This window comes from Ctenocephalides felis, unplaced genomic scaffold (assembly GCF_003426905.1).
Source record: "Ctenocephalides felis isolate EL2017-DRISC unplaced genomic scaffold, ASM342690v1 CF-g0.4_SCAFFOLD_01886, whole genome shotgun sequence".
NCBI lineage: Eukaryota > Metazoa > Arthropoda > Insecta > Siphonaptera > Pulicidae > Ctenocephalides > Ctenocephalides felis.
This window is the reverse complement of record NW_020538040.1, coordinates 129,364,489-129,381,275: the sequence shown is the minus strand read 5'-3', so window position 1 is coordinate 129,381,275 and position 16,787 is coordinate 129,364,489. Positions and strand designations below refer to the sequence as shown.

General features: G+C 29.1%; 1 protein-coding gene across 1 annotated transcript in view; it reads right to left on the bottom strand.

Annotated features, from left to right (window-relative positions):
* LOC113375888 (U1 small nuclear ribonucleoprotein A-like) overlaps positions 1–16,787 on the bottom strand; it is a 206,383-nt gene that overhangs the window by 17,985 nt on the left and 171,611 nt on the right. The window contains exons 2-4 of the mRNA XM_026615835.1: positions 5,318–5,395; positions 5,183–5,236; positions 4,329–4,391 (exon numbers count right to left, since the gene is read on the bottom strand). Of these exons, the coding sequence (XP_026471620.1) occupies positions 4,329–4,391; positions 5,183–5,236; positions 5,318–5,395 (195 nt within the window). The remainder of the gene's footprint in view (positions 1–4,328; positions 4,392–5,182; positions 5,237–5,317; positions 5,396–16,787) is intronic.

Sequence of the window (16,787 nt, the reverse complement as noted above, 5' to 3'; positions counted from 1 at the left end):
ATGAGATACAATGAACAGTTGTTATTTGTTTGAGTTACCTGTCCTTGTATTAAAAATATCTAATACGCTTTTGTGTTCGTTTAAATGAGAAATGAGTACTATTAGATGCAAATTGATGCAATTTAGATAAAGTCTGCAACTGAATCATCAACATCGCATTTACTTAAAAAATTTAGGACTTCAAACCAGATTCCAAATATATTCTAATTTTATTTTTATGTGGTTTTTACAATCTTCAAACATTACATCTGCAACATACATGAATATAAATCAACGACTCTGAGAAATGTTGAAATCAACTTTTATATGTGGATTTACACTATTTGACAACAAATTATATCTAGGTCGTATATAACCAAAATAAATTTGTATTTATATTAGTATAAGTTTATTGGTAGAAGGATCGTTTACTAAACTGAACTAAATGTAAGTGGCATTTTGCCTTAGAGCAAGTTTAATGAACTTCCCGATATATGTAAATAATCAATATCAACAAGATCAATAAAAAATTAAATTTGACAACATTTGTGGCGATAAAATTTTCAATTGCTTTCAGGGGTTTAAAACGGGTTTCACTTTTCATTAAATACTAATCAATGCGAATTCCAATTTATATGTTACATGTTTTATGTTCAGAGCAGCCTAAATGTACTATTTCAACCTTTAAGGCATTTTTACAATTTAACCAATTTTTTACAACATTGTCAACGATAGGTCTAATTTTGGCTCACTTAAGCATAACATCGGATTCGAGTTCGAGCAAATCGGATTTTCTGTTGAAATTATAATCTTAGCTTTCAGGAAGGTAAAAAACATCACTTTTTTATTTTTCATGCCAGGAAGTCCAATCCCTGGATTGGCATTCGATTTAGACATTCTAAGTACCTACTACCAAAAATTTGCTGATGTTCCATAATAAAACAAGCACAAATATTAAAAACAATATATCATTTTTTGTATCTTTATGTATTTTGATTTCCAAGTGTATAAAAACTTTAGGGATGTTACTTCTCATATCTTGTAATAATATATTTATATCAGGATTTCAACGGTACAGTTTTGCAACAAAATTATATTAAAATTATACATTCCTCAAATGATTTCGAACTATTTTAGATATTTGGCCGTGAATAAAATTTTTAATAGTATATCAAAACATTTTTGTTCCATATCAATCGAAGCATATTACAGTAATCTTTAGCATAGTGAAAAAGTTTGTCAAAAGTTTTCTTGCTTTATTTTCCAAGTGAAAATTTTGTAAAGTCTTGAGTTCATTAGTAGTTATAAAGTCGCTGAATTGGTTAATAAAACTATATATGCAGCAGCAAAACTGGTAAGCGGCATTTGAGCAAAACATTGAGATTGATGAAACAATTATGCTTCAATATTTTTATGATTCACTGTTTTCCAGGACAGTTTTTCAAATTTCAATTAATAAAAAAATTTCTACAAACATAGTTATTGAGTCAAGTTGGTGTGAGCAATAGCAGCATATAGCACAAGCTTCACTCAAATGTGCATGCAAAAAGTCAATATATTTTCAATATATTTACAAAGTTGTGAATAAAAAGTCCAAAAAAACTTAATTCTTTGTGTTCTTTGTGCCCAACATAATCCAATAAAAATCACACAACTAGTTAAATATATCACTTTTATATCTATGGATCAATTAATATGTGAAAGTTGCAAGTCTCACCTCCTAAAACAGTAATATTTAGCAGAGAAGAGAATTTAGAGTATTTTGGTCCTGCTTCTAGTTCATTATAGATGATGCACGACAGCGCAAAAAGTGTTTTGATGACGATTAGAGGAAATACAGACAAAATGACATATATGGTCAAAATGACAAAGTTGCCTTATTTAAAAATTGGCCAGTTTTAGTAATGTTTCCGCGACTGTATAACATCAGGAAAGCCATAATCATAATCCTGTCAGATGTTGAGCGTCATTGTCACAGTCTTGTCGCAGTAATCAGTTCAAACTTATATCGCGCCGTCAATAGTTTATTTTGAGTGTGGTTTGCTCGTCTTTTCTGGGGACTTATTTATTTTTATATGCAAATATTTCTTCTAAAATCATTATAGTATTTAAATCAGTACTAATGAATTCGATCCATTGTAGTTCATTTGAGTACAAGAAAAAGAAAATTGAAACCTAAAGATGATGGGCTTCCAACTTCTACTCCAAGTACTTCTAAAAACAGACCAAAGGATCCACCGGTAATAAGAGGAGACTCACATTTATTGCAAAGGCCTAGTTTGTCTTCTGTGCCAGTGAAGACTGGTTATAATGTATGATTTGATCCTTTTGAGATCATGTGCTGATGTCCGAATGAGGACTAAATGATTTATTTATGAACTGTTTTCATAAAAATTAGTATCTCATATATCATATGTTAGTATCTCGTATGTCCTTGCCCAATATATCATTTTGTCCGTACTTTATAGTTTTTGTAATTAGTTATATTTTTCCCTAATAAGTATGTTTCTATAGTTCCTACTTAATTAAGAGACTATGTTGCTGGAACCGAATGAACTTAAGGTGAGTAAAAACTACAGAGACTGATTATAATATTGTTAAATAAATATCATAAAAAACAAAACATCATGTCATTTTGTCCGTACTTCATCTGTAAGTCGAAATAATATAACCATTTTAGATAAAGCAGGTATTTTATGGTAAGCAATAATTCAGCACGCTATTCTTGCTTTCATTGAATGAATTTTTGCCCTATAGATTTGTTGTTGACAATGAAATAAAACAATTAGTATATATGATCTGTAATAATGTGACCATATTTATGTAGGTCAAAACCGGGACGGCAACTTGGTAGTTGCGCTAATCCGGAGAGGGGTGTGGTTGTGGTAGCAAAATTTTGAAAAATTGAAAATTAAAGACAAAATTTGCTAATTTTCGTAAAATTAAAAAAAGAAGTCCCAAATTATCAATGCGAGATTCTATTTTAACACTTTGGTGTTTTGCATTCGGAAATTTTCCCATTCATAACATATTGTTTGATAGGGGGAAGTCCCGTAACGCCGGACGGCACCTAATGCCGGACACTGTATTTAACACGATTAACTAAACGAGTATATATCTTTTCATTTCAAAATACAAATGAAGGGAGTACGGAAGGCACACAGGTACAGGATCACGAGCAAGCCCCGCCTGTGACGCACACGGCCACAATTGCTGTTTTAGGCGCAAGATCACGGCGTCACCTAAATATCAATGGATGTAATTCTAGTATGTTTATGCATATACATTTGTGTGATATGCAAAGATAAAAGTAGTACTTGATTGTTATCCGTAAAATTGTAGAATATTATTAGATATTTTAAACAATTTTAGTAGGTACCACCAAATAAACGAAAATGTTTGCCCTTTAGCACCAGACACTAAGTCGTCCCATAGCGCCGGACAGTAAACATATTAATATTTCTTGTGAGAAGTGACGTAATTTATTCTAATTATTAAATTTTGATCTGTATGAGTGCTAACGGTCACTACAAACCCCAATTTTTCGTATTTCCTAGTCAAAGAATAAAAATCTTAAGACGAATGCTCCAGCATTGGCGTGGCCCAGCAATAAGGATGGATAAATAGTGATTTTTTTGCAATATCTAAGAATATTCGTCAAACACATATGTGCAAACATTTCAAAGTGTGGAGATGACTACATATGTGTTCAATGCTGGTTATTTTGATATGTCCGGTACTAGGTGCCACTTTGTAAAATCATATTTTTTGTTACCAAAGTTTGATTGATAGTATCAATTATTTTTTAGCAAAGATTGCGTTTTTGTTGACTTAGTTTGATTTCTAACATTGTTATCTAATATAAGTCATAATTTAATAAACATTTAGTAAAATAGTTTCTAATTTATCTATAAATAACCTTAGGTGTCCGGCACTCGGGGACTTCCCCCTATAAGCTATTTGTTGTTTACATCATTTTCCGACATTTGATGGATGTTCATATCTATATTTTTTAAAAACCCAGAACAATCCGGGACAAAAGAATGAATTTCGGGACAAATATTGCTTTTATGAAAATCCGGGACACAAGGTGGAAATCCGAGACTGTCCCGGCCAAACCGGAATATATCTTATTGGTCACCGGTCACCTTATCTGTACATATATACTAGTTTAAACACTATTGTCTGAAAAAAGTAAAACTATTGCGTACTTGAAACAAACAATCCTTACATATGTAGTACTTATTTACACATAAGCACACAAAACACTGTCGCCAATAAACCAAATAAAATATAGATTAATTGTTATATTTAATTTAATAAATTAAATTTAAATTTACTTTAGATACCTGTAAATCTTGTTTAGCTGCTTCGGCGCCAGCGCGTGTGTGAAATGTCACGAAACCAACGGGCTGTGAAAAAATTATGTTAGTTTTGTAATACATGAATTATTAATAACGTTTTTTATCAAAAATGTCAACAAAGTCATTAGAAACGTTGCGACTTGTAGATTAAATGACTACCAAAATTACAGTTCACAATTAGTCTTTTTTCTTTACCTTTAAAAACCTCATAAAATAAAACAGTTTTGTCGAAACTTTATTCATGTAAAAATCACACAGACTGCGATTCTGATTTTTAAAGGAAAAATGTATTTTTTAATATTCCAAAATACTGCAACGAGTTTTGTATAATATTTCCATGATAAAATAAAATATTTGATAATATATCAAGTTTCTGTTTATTGAAAATTAGTAATAAAAATAAACTAACAATTCAAATAATTTGTTAAACAAAAAAAGCTCATCGTTTAGTAATCGAGCCAACAAAGCTTTTACTTCAAAACATTTTTGTTTTAAAACATTTACCTAAATATTGATATTGCAAATTCTAAACTTAGTAATAAATTGTGTGGGCGCTTACATATTCAAAATTAAAATTTCGAAAATAAAATTGATGAGATGTGTTATTGATAAAAAAAAATTAAATACTCCAAATATAAATACTAATATTGACAAAAAGTACTATAATTGCAGATGTTGGACGATTCTTTTAGATTTAGTGGGTCAAACCGATATTTGAATAAAATAAGCAAGTTTTATAATAATATAAGAAATTGATATTAATTGAAATAATAGCTAAAATTCTGCTGAATCTTTTGAATAAATCATATCAATTACTTCAGCAAAAAAATATTCCTTACCGATGCCGTTTTTCCATTTTTGCTTGTAACTTTCAAGAGTGATCCTTCATAACCCTGAAAAAATTCAATTCAAACATATTTTTAACTCGGTAAAAATGTTATTAACATAATAAACATTCTGGTATTAGGTTTTACCTCATAGGCCCTGAATAATAGATATAGTTCCCTGGGTTTTGCGTCCATTGGCAATCCACTGACAAAAAGTGTTCGCACCTGGAAAGAAATGATGGAAATTATTAAACAGAACAAATATAATTACATATGGCTACATTTTTAATAATTTCTTTAAATTGTCTGTATACATGATTAATTATTCTCATTTTTGAAACCTATATTTTTCCAATCTTTGAATTTTTGATCACTAAATTTTTGGATAGGGTAGGGAGGGGCACAGAAGTCCAATTTCACTTCTAATAATTTCAATGTGGAAACCAAACTAACTAAAAACTCCTAGCTAATTCATCACATTGAACTTTTTTTTCTAAAAAAAAATCTAAAAATTCGTCGCCTGGTTATCCCATAGACTTCGTAAAAAGTGGCAACCAGGGAGTAAAGAGATCCACTATTTTATTTTTAATTTTAGAGAGCTTTTTATTTTTAATTTTAAATAGCTATATAATTTATTCAATGCGATAGAGTTCAATAACAAAATAAAAAATTATAATGTGAAAATAAATTTTTAAACATAAATAATAAACAAAAATCTTCATCAACTCATACTACAATCATAAATCTGGTTTTAGGATGTTTTTCTATTAAATTTATACTGATCAGACTTTTTTTTGAAATAAAATTATAACATAAAATTAAACATATTTGAGCACATTTTTTACAAAAATTATTTTCCATTCATCATTAGAGTTGAAATAAATATTAATTTAATTTATATCTCATAAAATTGCTATTTTTAACTTATTTTTCTTTTATATTATAGTATAATGTATTCAATAATATATATAATATTTTCTATATATTCAGCATATAATATATTCTGAATTGAATAGTATATTTTTACAAATTATGTTTAGGTATCGTAAACTAAACAACAGTGCTCAAAACTAAAATGAACTAACAACGAAATAAAATACTTTCGTTGAAAAATTTACAATGTGGTCTTTTATCTGGTTACACATTTTTTGCCTTCTTCTTTAAAATAGTATCCTCAAAATAATACAAACCTATTGGGACATTTCCCATAAATGTAAATTTGGGTTTATATTGAAACACACTTTGTAATTCAATAATTTATTTCACTTATTAGTAAGATTTTATAATATTATTTTAGTTTACTTTGACTGGTTTCGCGAGTCGGGCGGTTAATAATAATAACAAACTTAAGAGAAATTTGACTGCTTTCGCTCGTCATGCGGGTACTTTTTATGTGCTTTCTTGGTGACGCTTAAAGTTGTACTAACTATTATACCTAAGATTTCGGGTAAATATTTTTTATTGCCCTGTATGAAGCGAACAGCTTTCTGCGTTGTTGCATTTTGTACATTGGAGCTGCAATTCGCTCCACCTATCTTTGATGATAGACCTTTTACCAGCAGACTTTAAAGCACCGTTTTACTCTATTTTCAATTTTAATTATTTCGTATTTTGGATTTAATTAAATTTTTTAAATTCTTTAAATTTTGTTTTTTTTTGACGTTTTGAAACTTTAAAAATTTTGTTGAAAATAAAATATATATGCAATTTTGTTCCAAAAGTTTTAAATTTCAGCACATATTTTATTTTTAGGTATTTCAATATCACTTTTTAATGATTTGAAGTTTTGGGATTTGGGTTTTGATGTCTTTCAAGGGATTTATTGATATTTAAATGTTAAAATAGTTGTATTTATTGATGATTAGATAGTTTGATATTTCGGCCAGTTTATTGTATGCTATTGCTATATTTTTGATTCCCCAATAATCAATTTGCAATCCTATATTTTGATCTGTAAAAATAGTAAATTGGATAGGTGATAAAATTTTTAAATTTCTAACTTCCCGTAGGGTAAGTAACAGTAATCGCAAAAAATCAAAAGTGAAAATTTTTATATATCTTTACGTTTCAGAGGCTTCTGAATATTTTGGCATAGGTTAGAAAAAATTGATGTGTGTGTGTGTGCGTGTGTTCTCGGATACAAATTTTTGTCGACGATTTCGTGAAGACGGATGCACAACAAATTATTAGAGATTTTAAAAATAAGTATTTACATTTCCATGGGTTCCGTACCAGTGTTTATCTGTTAGACTGCAACGCAGCGCTTACGCGCTTTGATATTTCCTATATGCGCTACGAAGCGCATCGCGATTGCTTAAAAATAAGTTTAACATTTCTATTTATATTTCATATTTCTCTTCTTGCTTATTTCTATTTCTATTCTTTTATATTTCATAATATAAAAAAATTTAAATTTTTCAAAAAGGTATTTTTTTTCGAAATCTTTCAAAATTCTCAAAAATCAAATTATTTAAAAGCTTTTTTTAAAAAAAATGAATCTTCTTTAAAAATTTCAATTTGTGGTACGGAAAGTTCCAGCAATTTGCCTCCAGGCACAAAGCTTTGCACCTACTACTAGTTCAATTTTAATTCAAAACAACAATTTGATCATTCCTTTACATTCGCTTTTACAACTTGAAGTCTGGTCTTGATAAAATCTATTTGCACGTAACTTTTAAAACGTTGAAAAATGAACACTTATAGAGGGAGCAAAGCCAATTTTCTTCCTTATGGAAAATATATGTCATTTTTCCCTCGGCTTTCCGCACATCACAGTTCGTAAAAGCAAGGGGTGTCTGGCATTTTGCCTAAAGAGCGAACAAAATTACCCACTCCGAAAAATCGCGGCACAATTTATAAAACGATCAAGTCAAGTAGATGTCTGGAAGGTATCTTCAAGGCTCCTTACTAACATATAATATATTAAATACAAAGTCCTTTAATTAATGATAACACAGTTTAGCAATGCCGTTTTTGACGATTAGCGACCCATATTTCCAACATTTAAATAATATTTTCTAATATAATATAATATATTAGATAATAAATATAATATAATATTTAAATTATTAATGTAGGATAGATTGGGCACGGTCGTGTCCCTTTTTTGATCAGCTGTAATTTTATTAATTTACCAGTTAGTTGGACAAAACCAAATTAAATAGTAATTCCAACATTCCTGTACGTGGAAATACTAAAATACTGTCCTTAAATACGAAAATACGGATTTCATAGATGTCTGTATACTTTTATATTTTTTGATTTCGAAAACAATGTTTTCTCTATTTTATTTTCTACACTTATTACCACTTTATAGAAGTTTGTAAGTTTATTTAAACTTTTAAAGTCTTCTACACAATCTTATAGGTTTACATATATATTGCAAGATTTATATATACTTTTATTGGCTATTGTAGACAATAGTAAATTTTTGCAAACGTAAATATTAAATAAATTGAAAAAAATGCATTTGTATAGTACTATGATTTTAATGAATTTTTAGGTTTCGTTAAATTTCAATATATTATCATCCTATATCTCTAGAAATCAATATATAAATAAAATAATATACATTTTATAAATTAGTTTTATAATTAATTTATACCAATAATAATGTAAGACAGAAACAGCAAATTTCTATAAATTTTGGCGTCTTCATTAGCTTGTTAACTTCCCGATGAAGATGTTTATGTTTTCATAAAAAAATCGATTCACTAATTTTATGTTTTCTCGGCGTTTCAAGCCATTCTGAATTGAATGAGACCAAATTTGGAAAAACTATGTGGGCGTAAACAGATTTTTTGACGTCAATCGACGTTTTCTCAAAAACGGCTGGACCGATTTCAAAAATTTAAAAGCCATTCGATGTATCTCAATGAGGACTAGCGTTTATAAACGTCTTTATAGCGCCTGTAAACGATCAGCCAAGCTGTTTCTTTGTAAATCGCAAAAAAGTAAAAAAAAATTCGTCCACGTTTCAGCCCACAATTCTGAATCGATTTTGAAAATTCAAAAACTGTTCGAAAGATATTGGTTCGGAATCGTGGTGATTAGTTTTTGGTAAAGATGGGCCGGACCGTTTTCTTGTAATAAATTGTTAAAAAAAAATTTTCGACGATTTTTATGATTTGTTTTTAACGGTAGTCACCGTAGTCTTATATATCATACTAAATTATTACAGCTCTACGACAAGTGGTTTAATTTTAAAAAAATTTTAAAGTTTGCAAAAATGAGTATCGTTTTGTCATTTATCAAAATTAGACCTTCCATCGACGTTTGCTCAAAAACGCCTAAACCGATTTCAGAAATTTAAAAGCCATTTGATGTATCTTAATGAGGACTATCGTTGGTCGGTTTTGTGCGACGATCTGCCAAGCCGTTTCTTTGTAATTTGGAAAAAAGTGTTAAACTTTTCGTCCACATTTAGACTCATACTACCAAATCTATTTAAAAAAATCAAAAACTGTTCGAAAGATATTAATTGAAAATGATTGAGAATTGAGATTCATAGTTTTAGGTGAAAATCTATCGAGCCGTTTTCTTGTAATTAACTGTTAAAAAAAATTAAGTCGATTTTTATGGAACTTTTTTTGCCCATATATATTATGGTCTTACTGAAATAATACGGCCTTACGACAAGTACATAGTTTAATTTTAAAAATTCATCAAAATTTGAGGAAATGAGTAGTTTTTTTGACGTTTGTTCAAATTAATATTGAACAATTTACTTGGTATAACAATAGAGTACTTGGTCATAATGAATATACTAAACCATTGAAGTCTTACGGAAACTGGTTTAATTATAAAAATTATTTATTTTTGAATTTAATAAAATACTCCGAGTTAACGTGTTCGTTCGTTTTCAATTATGTGTAATAAATCCACTTGGAATACTTTTAATCACTCATAAATTAATTTATTTTTTATTGATTAAGTCCATTATTCAAACATATCGGGAAGTTCATGTAACTTGGCTCAAGGCAATATACCAATACGAACTAGTGTTCGAGGTAATGGTGGTAGAATTTTAAACCCGCTCCAACCTACATGAAATTGTAATCAAAATCTAATTCTCAATCTTAATATAAAATTATTTAATTTGGCCAATAATATCAATAATACAAAACTGTTATTCACGTGCCCGACGCAATGATAGACATTTTAGAAGAAACGGACAAACGGTCGGACTGACGTTCGTGTTCCGTTTGAATCCACCGGGTCCGGGAAGCTAAAAGCTTTCAGCTTCCGCCAAAATTGATAAGGGTTAACATCCATCCTTTGGTAAAGGAATAAAAATAAAAAATGTAGTTTCCGAACACGAAATCTCCGAGAAAATCATTTTAAAACTGTGTCGCAATATCAATCCACCTTTTGTTCCCTTTTCGCTGTCTCGAACAGAAATAGATTTTTTACCTTTGCGGAATTCTATAATCGATTTATTATCAGGATTTTGTATCAAAATAAACATCGCAATGTTTGATCCTTGTTTTCGTTGATGTGTGATATTGGTTCGAAATCGTGCTAATTTGTTATTGTTAATTGTTTATACGTAATTAATTGTTAAAAAAATTCATGATTTTGTGAATTTTTTTTGACGATAGAGATCATGGTCTTAAAGCACATACTAAAAAAATAATACGGTTTAATTTTAAAAATTCATCAAAGTTTGAAAAAAAAATCAATGGATTTTTGAGATAAGTCAAAATTTGACCTTTCGTCCACGATGTCTCAAAAACGGCTGAACCAGAAATTTAAAAGTCATTTGATGAAACTCGATAAGCACTCTCGTTGGTTAGTTTTTCGGTTGGCCAAGCCGTTTCTTTAGAATAAGCAGAAAGTGCAAGATTATTCGTCCACGTTATCGTAAAGAAATTCTAAACCAATTTTGAAAATACAAAAGCCGTTTAAAAGATATTAGTTTGGAATCGTACATTCTAAGTTTTTGGCAGGGGTTGTTTATCATACTTAAAGGGTAGTTTTTTTTTCATTTAAAATGAAACTTATAATCAGCGAAAAGTTCATGATCTAAACAAATATTCTGAAACATTATTGTCCTAGAAAAAAATATTAAAATTTTCTTAGGTTTAGAATAATGAGCCGAATATTTAGAAACGAACTCGTGTTTGTGTACTATAACTGATTATAATTACAATTTTCGTGTTTGTGTACAATTACTGATATTATAATTCTGCTTGAAATATATCAGTTTATAACTCAGTGGTTTTTAGTAAAAGCGGAAACATTATTTTCGAAATAAACAGTGAAAACTTTATATAAATAGCTAAATTTCAATTAGTATTGATAACGTCGATTATTAACACGCATCCGAAAGTTTTAGCAACTTGCCTTGAAGCAAAATGCTGCTTACACCTAGATTTTTAACTAGTTTTATTAAATAACATGAAAAATAAATTCACTGCTTCAATTTTTTTTAATTACAATATTTATTTCAACTGTTAAATAATTAACATCTACCAATAATGATAAATAATAACATAAATTTAAATAAATAGGAGTGTGAAGGATAGAATTTACATTAAAATAATATCCTAAAAGTATGATGATTCAATATAAAATGAAAGCAAATAATAATAAAAATAAAATTAATAAATAATATAACTAAAATTTCTGAATAATAAAATAATACTAGAAAAACAATAAAATATAACAAAATAATAATATTAGAAATGTTTTAAGTAATTTCAAGCAATTCTTGGAGATATAAAAAATCGAAATCTTCAAATGTTAGATTTTTTTTATTTCTATATTTCTATATACAGGATATATATATACATATATATTATATATATATATATATATAAAATATAAGCTGAATATAGTTGTAAATATATATATATATATATATATATATAATATTATATTATAATTTATAATAAAACAATAGAAGCAATAATAAATACTAAAGACATAAAATATCTTTAAAAAAACAGCTATGTGATCAATCATGTATTTTCCCGTACGAGTTATATCACCATGGCAACGTCTAAACATAATCAAAAGAGAGTGGTATGAAAAAGAGGTTAGGTTTGATATCGAGGAGTTATAGATTTAAAATAGTAAATACATAATATTTTTTGCTATCATACGTATTTCTGTTTAATTTATCATAATCAGACATATTGTTTCTTGAAATACGTATTATTACAAATAAAATACATGTAACTTCTCACATTTCATGGGCACATTATTTATAAATATCACCTCGGCATGGAACTTCCTCGGAAGGATTCACTAATAGAGGTGGAATAACTATTAATTTAATTATCTTTGTAAAATTGCCTGTTTTTACAAATTTTACGTTTTTGTTTACTATTTTTTTTAATGTTTACTTGCCGGTGTAAAGGTTCAGGTGGTCCTTTTTACCACAACCACATGCAAGTACATCAAGTCGTTTGAGCCGTGGTTTTATTTTATATCTCGTCCAAGTTGTCTCAAAAACGGCTGAACCGATTTTAACCACTAATTTAATCTATCTTTTGGATAGTTAACTTATTGTACATTTTTTTGTACTATTTTCTTATTTCTTGAAAAATTATGTTATTTTGATCGGAAATAAATCTATGCAAATTAAAAAAAAAAATCTTATTGTTTACATCTTACCAGTGTAAAAATTCAAGCAGACTTTTTTACCACAATCGCATGCAAGTAAAACAAATCGTTTGAGCAGTGATTTTTTTCATCTTTCGTCTCAAAAACGGCTGAACCGATTTTAAAAGGTAATTGAATCAGTTCTTTAAATAGTTGACTTTTTAACTTATTTTACATTTTTACTTTTATTTACATACATTTTTATGTTTATATTTTTATGTATATTTTCTAATTGTTTACATCTTGCCAGGGTGAAGGTTCAGGTGGGCCTTTTAACCCCAACCACATGCAAGGATAAGTCGTTTGGGTAGTGTTTTTTAATGTTTGTCAAAAACGGATGAACGTTTAAAGTTAATTAAATCACATTATATTAATTAATTAAAAGTTAAATTATTGTTTAGTGTAAAGGGTCAGGTGGTCCTTTTTACCCCAACCATATAAAGAAACTGCTGAATCTAAATTAAAAATAACAATTATTTACATACATTTTTATGTTTATATTAGGTTGTCAAATATCTCCCTTCCGCTTTTTTGCTCTTGGTTTATAATACAAAAAGGCGGAAGGGAGATATTTGACAACCTATTATTTTTATGTTTATTTTCTTATTGTTTACATCTTGCCAAGGTAAAGGTTCAGGTGGTCCTTTTAACCCCAACCACATGCAAGTACAAGTCGTTTGGGTAGTGTTTTTTAATGTTTGTCAAAAACGGATGAACGTTAAAAGTTAATTAAAGTATATTATATTAATTAATTAAAAGTTAATTTTATCTATCATTTTAGTTTTTTTCTCTTTAGTGTGAAGGGTCAGGTGGTCCTTTTTACCCCAACCATATAAAAAAGCTGCTGAAACTAAATTAAAAATAACAATACACATTATAAAACAATTATGGAACGTATATTTGAAAATTATATTCAGTTATCGTAGTGGTCCTTTTTACCCGCGAACCTTTGAATAGTGTTTGAGTCGTTTGGGTAGTGTTTTTTTTATGTTTTAATGTTGTAATTAAATTATATTATATTAATTAATTAAAAGTTAATTTTATCTCTATCATTTTAGGTTTTTTCTCCCTATTTTCTTAGAGTTTAGTGTGAAGGGTCAGGTGGTCCTTTTTACCCCAACCATATAAAGAAACTGCTGAATCTAAATTAAAAATAACAATACACCTTATAAAACAATTAAAGAACGTATACTTGAAAATTATTTTCAGATATCATGATGGACCTTTTTACCCACGAACCTTTAAGCCCCAATCTACCCTATATATGTACGTGTGTGTGTATGTGTATGTATATCCATACATATGTCAAATATAAATATTTATGCTTTTTATAGCGTGCTTAGCCGACATGAGCCGGTCCGAGAGTTACGGCGCATCGCAAGTGCGTCGCGGATCGATCGGCGGCACGTCGCTCTTTTGGACGACGCGCGTCAAAGGAGCTCGGCCACACCCCCCCCAACTTAAATGTAGACCTGAAAGCTCGTTTCGGAATGATACCGTGGCACAGGTAGTTGGAGCATATCTCGTCATTATTGCTTTAAATATTCATCAAATCAATTAAAAATAATTCTACTCGAGATACGCCATTCGGCGATGCATATTTCATGAAACGTCCGGAATAAATAATTGCTGCTTTTAATTTGAGTTTGATACAACTCTGGAAACTAAAATTTTGAAATAAAATCATTTTGCATTTATCAGATTTAACTAATCAGTTGAATATTTTTGTTGGAGTTAAACTTCATTCATGCTAGCTGATGAATGTGCGACGTATGCGTTACGAGAAGGGTGATCGAGCGAAGAGAACTCAAGTCGAGAAGAAGATAAGATTTCAGAAAAATCATTTATTTTGCCGAATAACTCAATTAACAAATTATATTTTTTTACTTAAAAAGTTATAATTTAAGGTTAAACTAGTGGGGTGCATGGCATCATGCCTTAAGGCAAATTGCTGCAACTTCCCGTACCATAATTAAAAATGTGTACACATTATTAAAATATCTATAAAATATCTGATAATTTGATGTACATATGTCCAATAGACATTTTTGACCGGCAAATTGCAATTTTTCAACTTATTTTTATTGAGAGTCTATAACCGCTAGACCTGCCTTACCCAAAATTTCACCAGTTGTTTACTTCGTCGATACAAAAAAAATGTTTTTTGAATTATTAAAATCGTACGCTCCGTTCTCTTAAAAACTGGGTTACGATTTTTAGTACTTTTTGTCCCGTATCTTTGGAACGGCTAGACCTGTCTTCGCTAAAAACTAATCAGCACGTCTCCTTATCAATACGAATCGAATGTTTTTTGAATTCTTCAAATCGGTTGATCCATGTTCCCGAAATCGTCGACAAAAATTTGTATCCGCACACACACGCATACACACATACCCATTTTCTAAGGTATGCCAAAATGTTCAGAAACCTTTGAAACGTAAAGATAAATAAAAACTTTCATTTTCAATTTTTACGCGATTACTATCACTTGCTCTACGGGAAGTTAACTAGTGGTACCTGACATCGTGCCTTAAGGTAAATTGCTGGTACTTCCCGTACCGTAATTTAAAAGTTTTAAATTTTTGTGAAAGTTCTGACAAAAATAGGTTTTTGAGAGCCTTAACTGATCAGCACTTCTCGCCATCAATAAGAATCGTTTTGAAACGTAAACATATATAAAGATTTTCATTTTTGATTTTTTGGGATTACTATAACTCACCCTATGGGAGTTAAAAAACTATTATGTTTCCACTAGTTTTAGCAGGAAACTTCAATGCTAATTGCACATCCAAGTTGGACCAATCTCTGAAAACTTTTTCCACGATAAATTACTTCTAAAACAAATGTCTTATAACCAAATCGAACCGTCAATTAAAGATGTTTTTTTTAGATTCATTATAATTTGCATTAGAAAATATATCAATTATTTCAGATATCATTTTTATCTCATATCAGTTTAAAGTAAAGCTTTTAAATCCCATCGGTCTATTTTGTATCTTAACAAAGCCTTCGATGTGGTAATATATTGTATAAACACTATGGTCACGTTGCCATAACAACGCTATGTTACGGTCCTTTCTTAATATTGATAGTAGAAACTGTCAAAATGCTATGTAGTTGCTGTGCGATCAGAAGTTTCACACATAAAACCTAAGTTCACGTATGTGTTATTATGACACATCAGAAAAATGCAGTTATGATAAAATTCTTTTTTGACGTTTTCTAGGTTAGGTTTTATATCAAGAACGCCTACGCAGAAAATATATAGCATGTAATTTGACAGTTTCACTACCAATTTATATAACAACCATTTGCCATAACAACGTTATAATACGGTCTATTTTATAAGAGAATTGGTACCTTATTCTTAGATATAGTTGAATATATAGAATTCATTCGATTACACGAAATATATCAAATATATTTGTCAGTTAACATGAAAGACACACGATATGTGTTACCTGGAACTGACAATTTTTGGTGCAGACCCAACGAGTATATGACGCTTTTTGGTGCGGTCTTCATGATGTCAAAAAAATCAATTATACTTAAATTGCATATACCAAAATGTGTAAGACGACATGACTTAAATGTACCAAATTGAACTCTTTCATTCTTGTTCTCTCATGTTTTTGAATTAAGATAACAAAACCAGATTATTTGACAAAAGACCTATTAATTAGTACATTTGGAAAACGATAAAAAAACGATATTAATACTTCTGATAATTCATGCTTCACTTATTTTTAAGAAAATTGTTTTTAAGTAATTCTTTTTATGAATCAACGCAAACTACAACTATTATTCTAATACAAATGAAAGATATAATGTCTCATGTAACACGATTTACATGCACTTATATCTTACATTAGAACTATACATTCCACCCAATCACTTCATTTAAACATGTATATAATTTGTGTATATTACAACTAGCACTAATCACAGGTGTGATTTTTTTACATTAAACAAGATAACTATTTCAAAAAATAGCAATAAAGGAAATAGT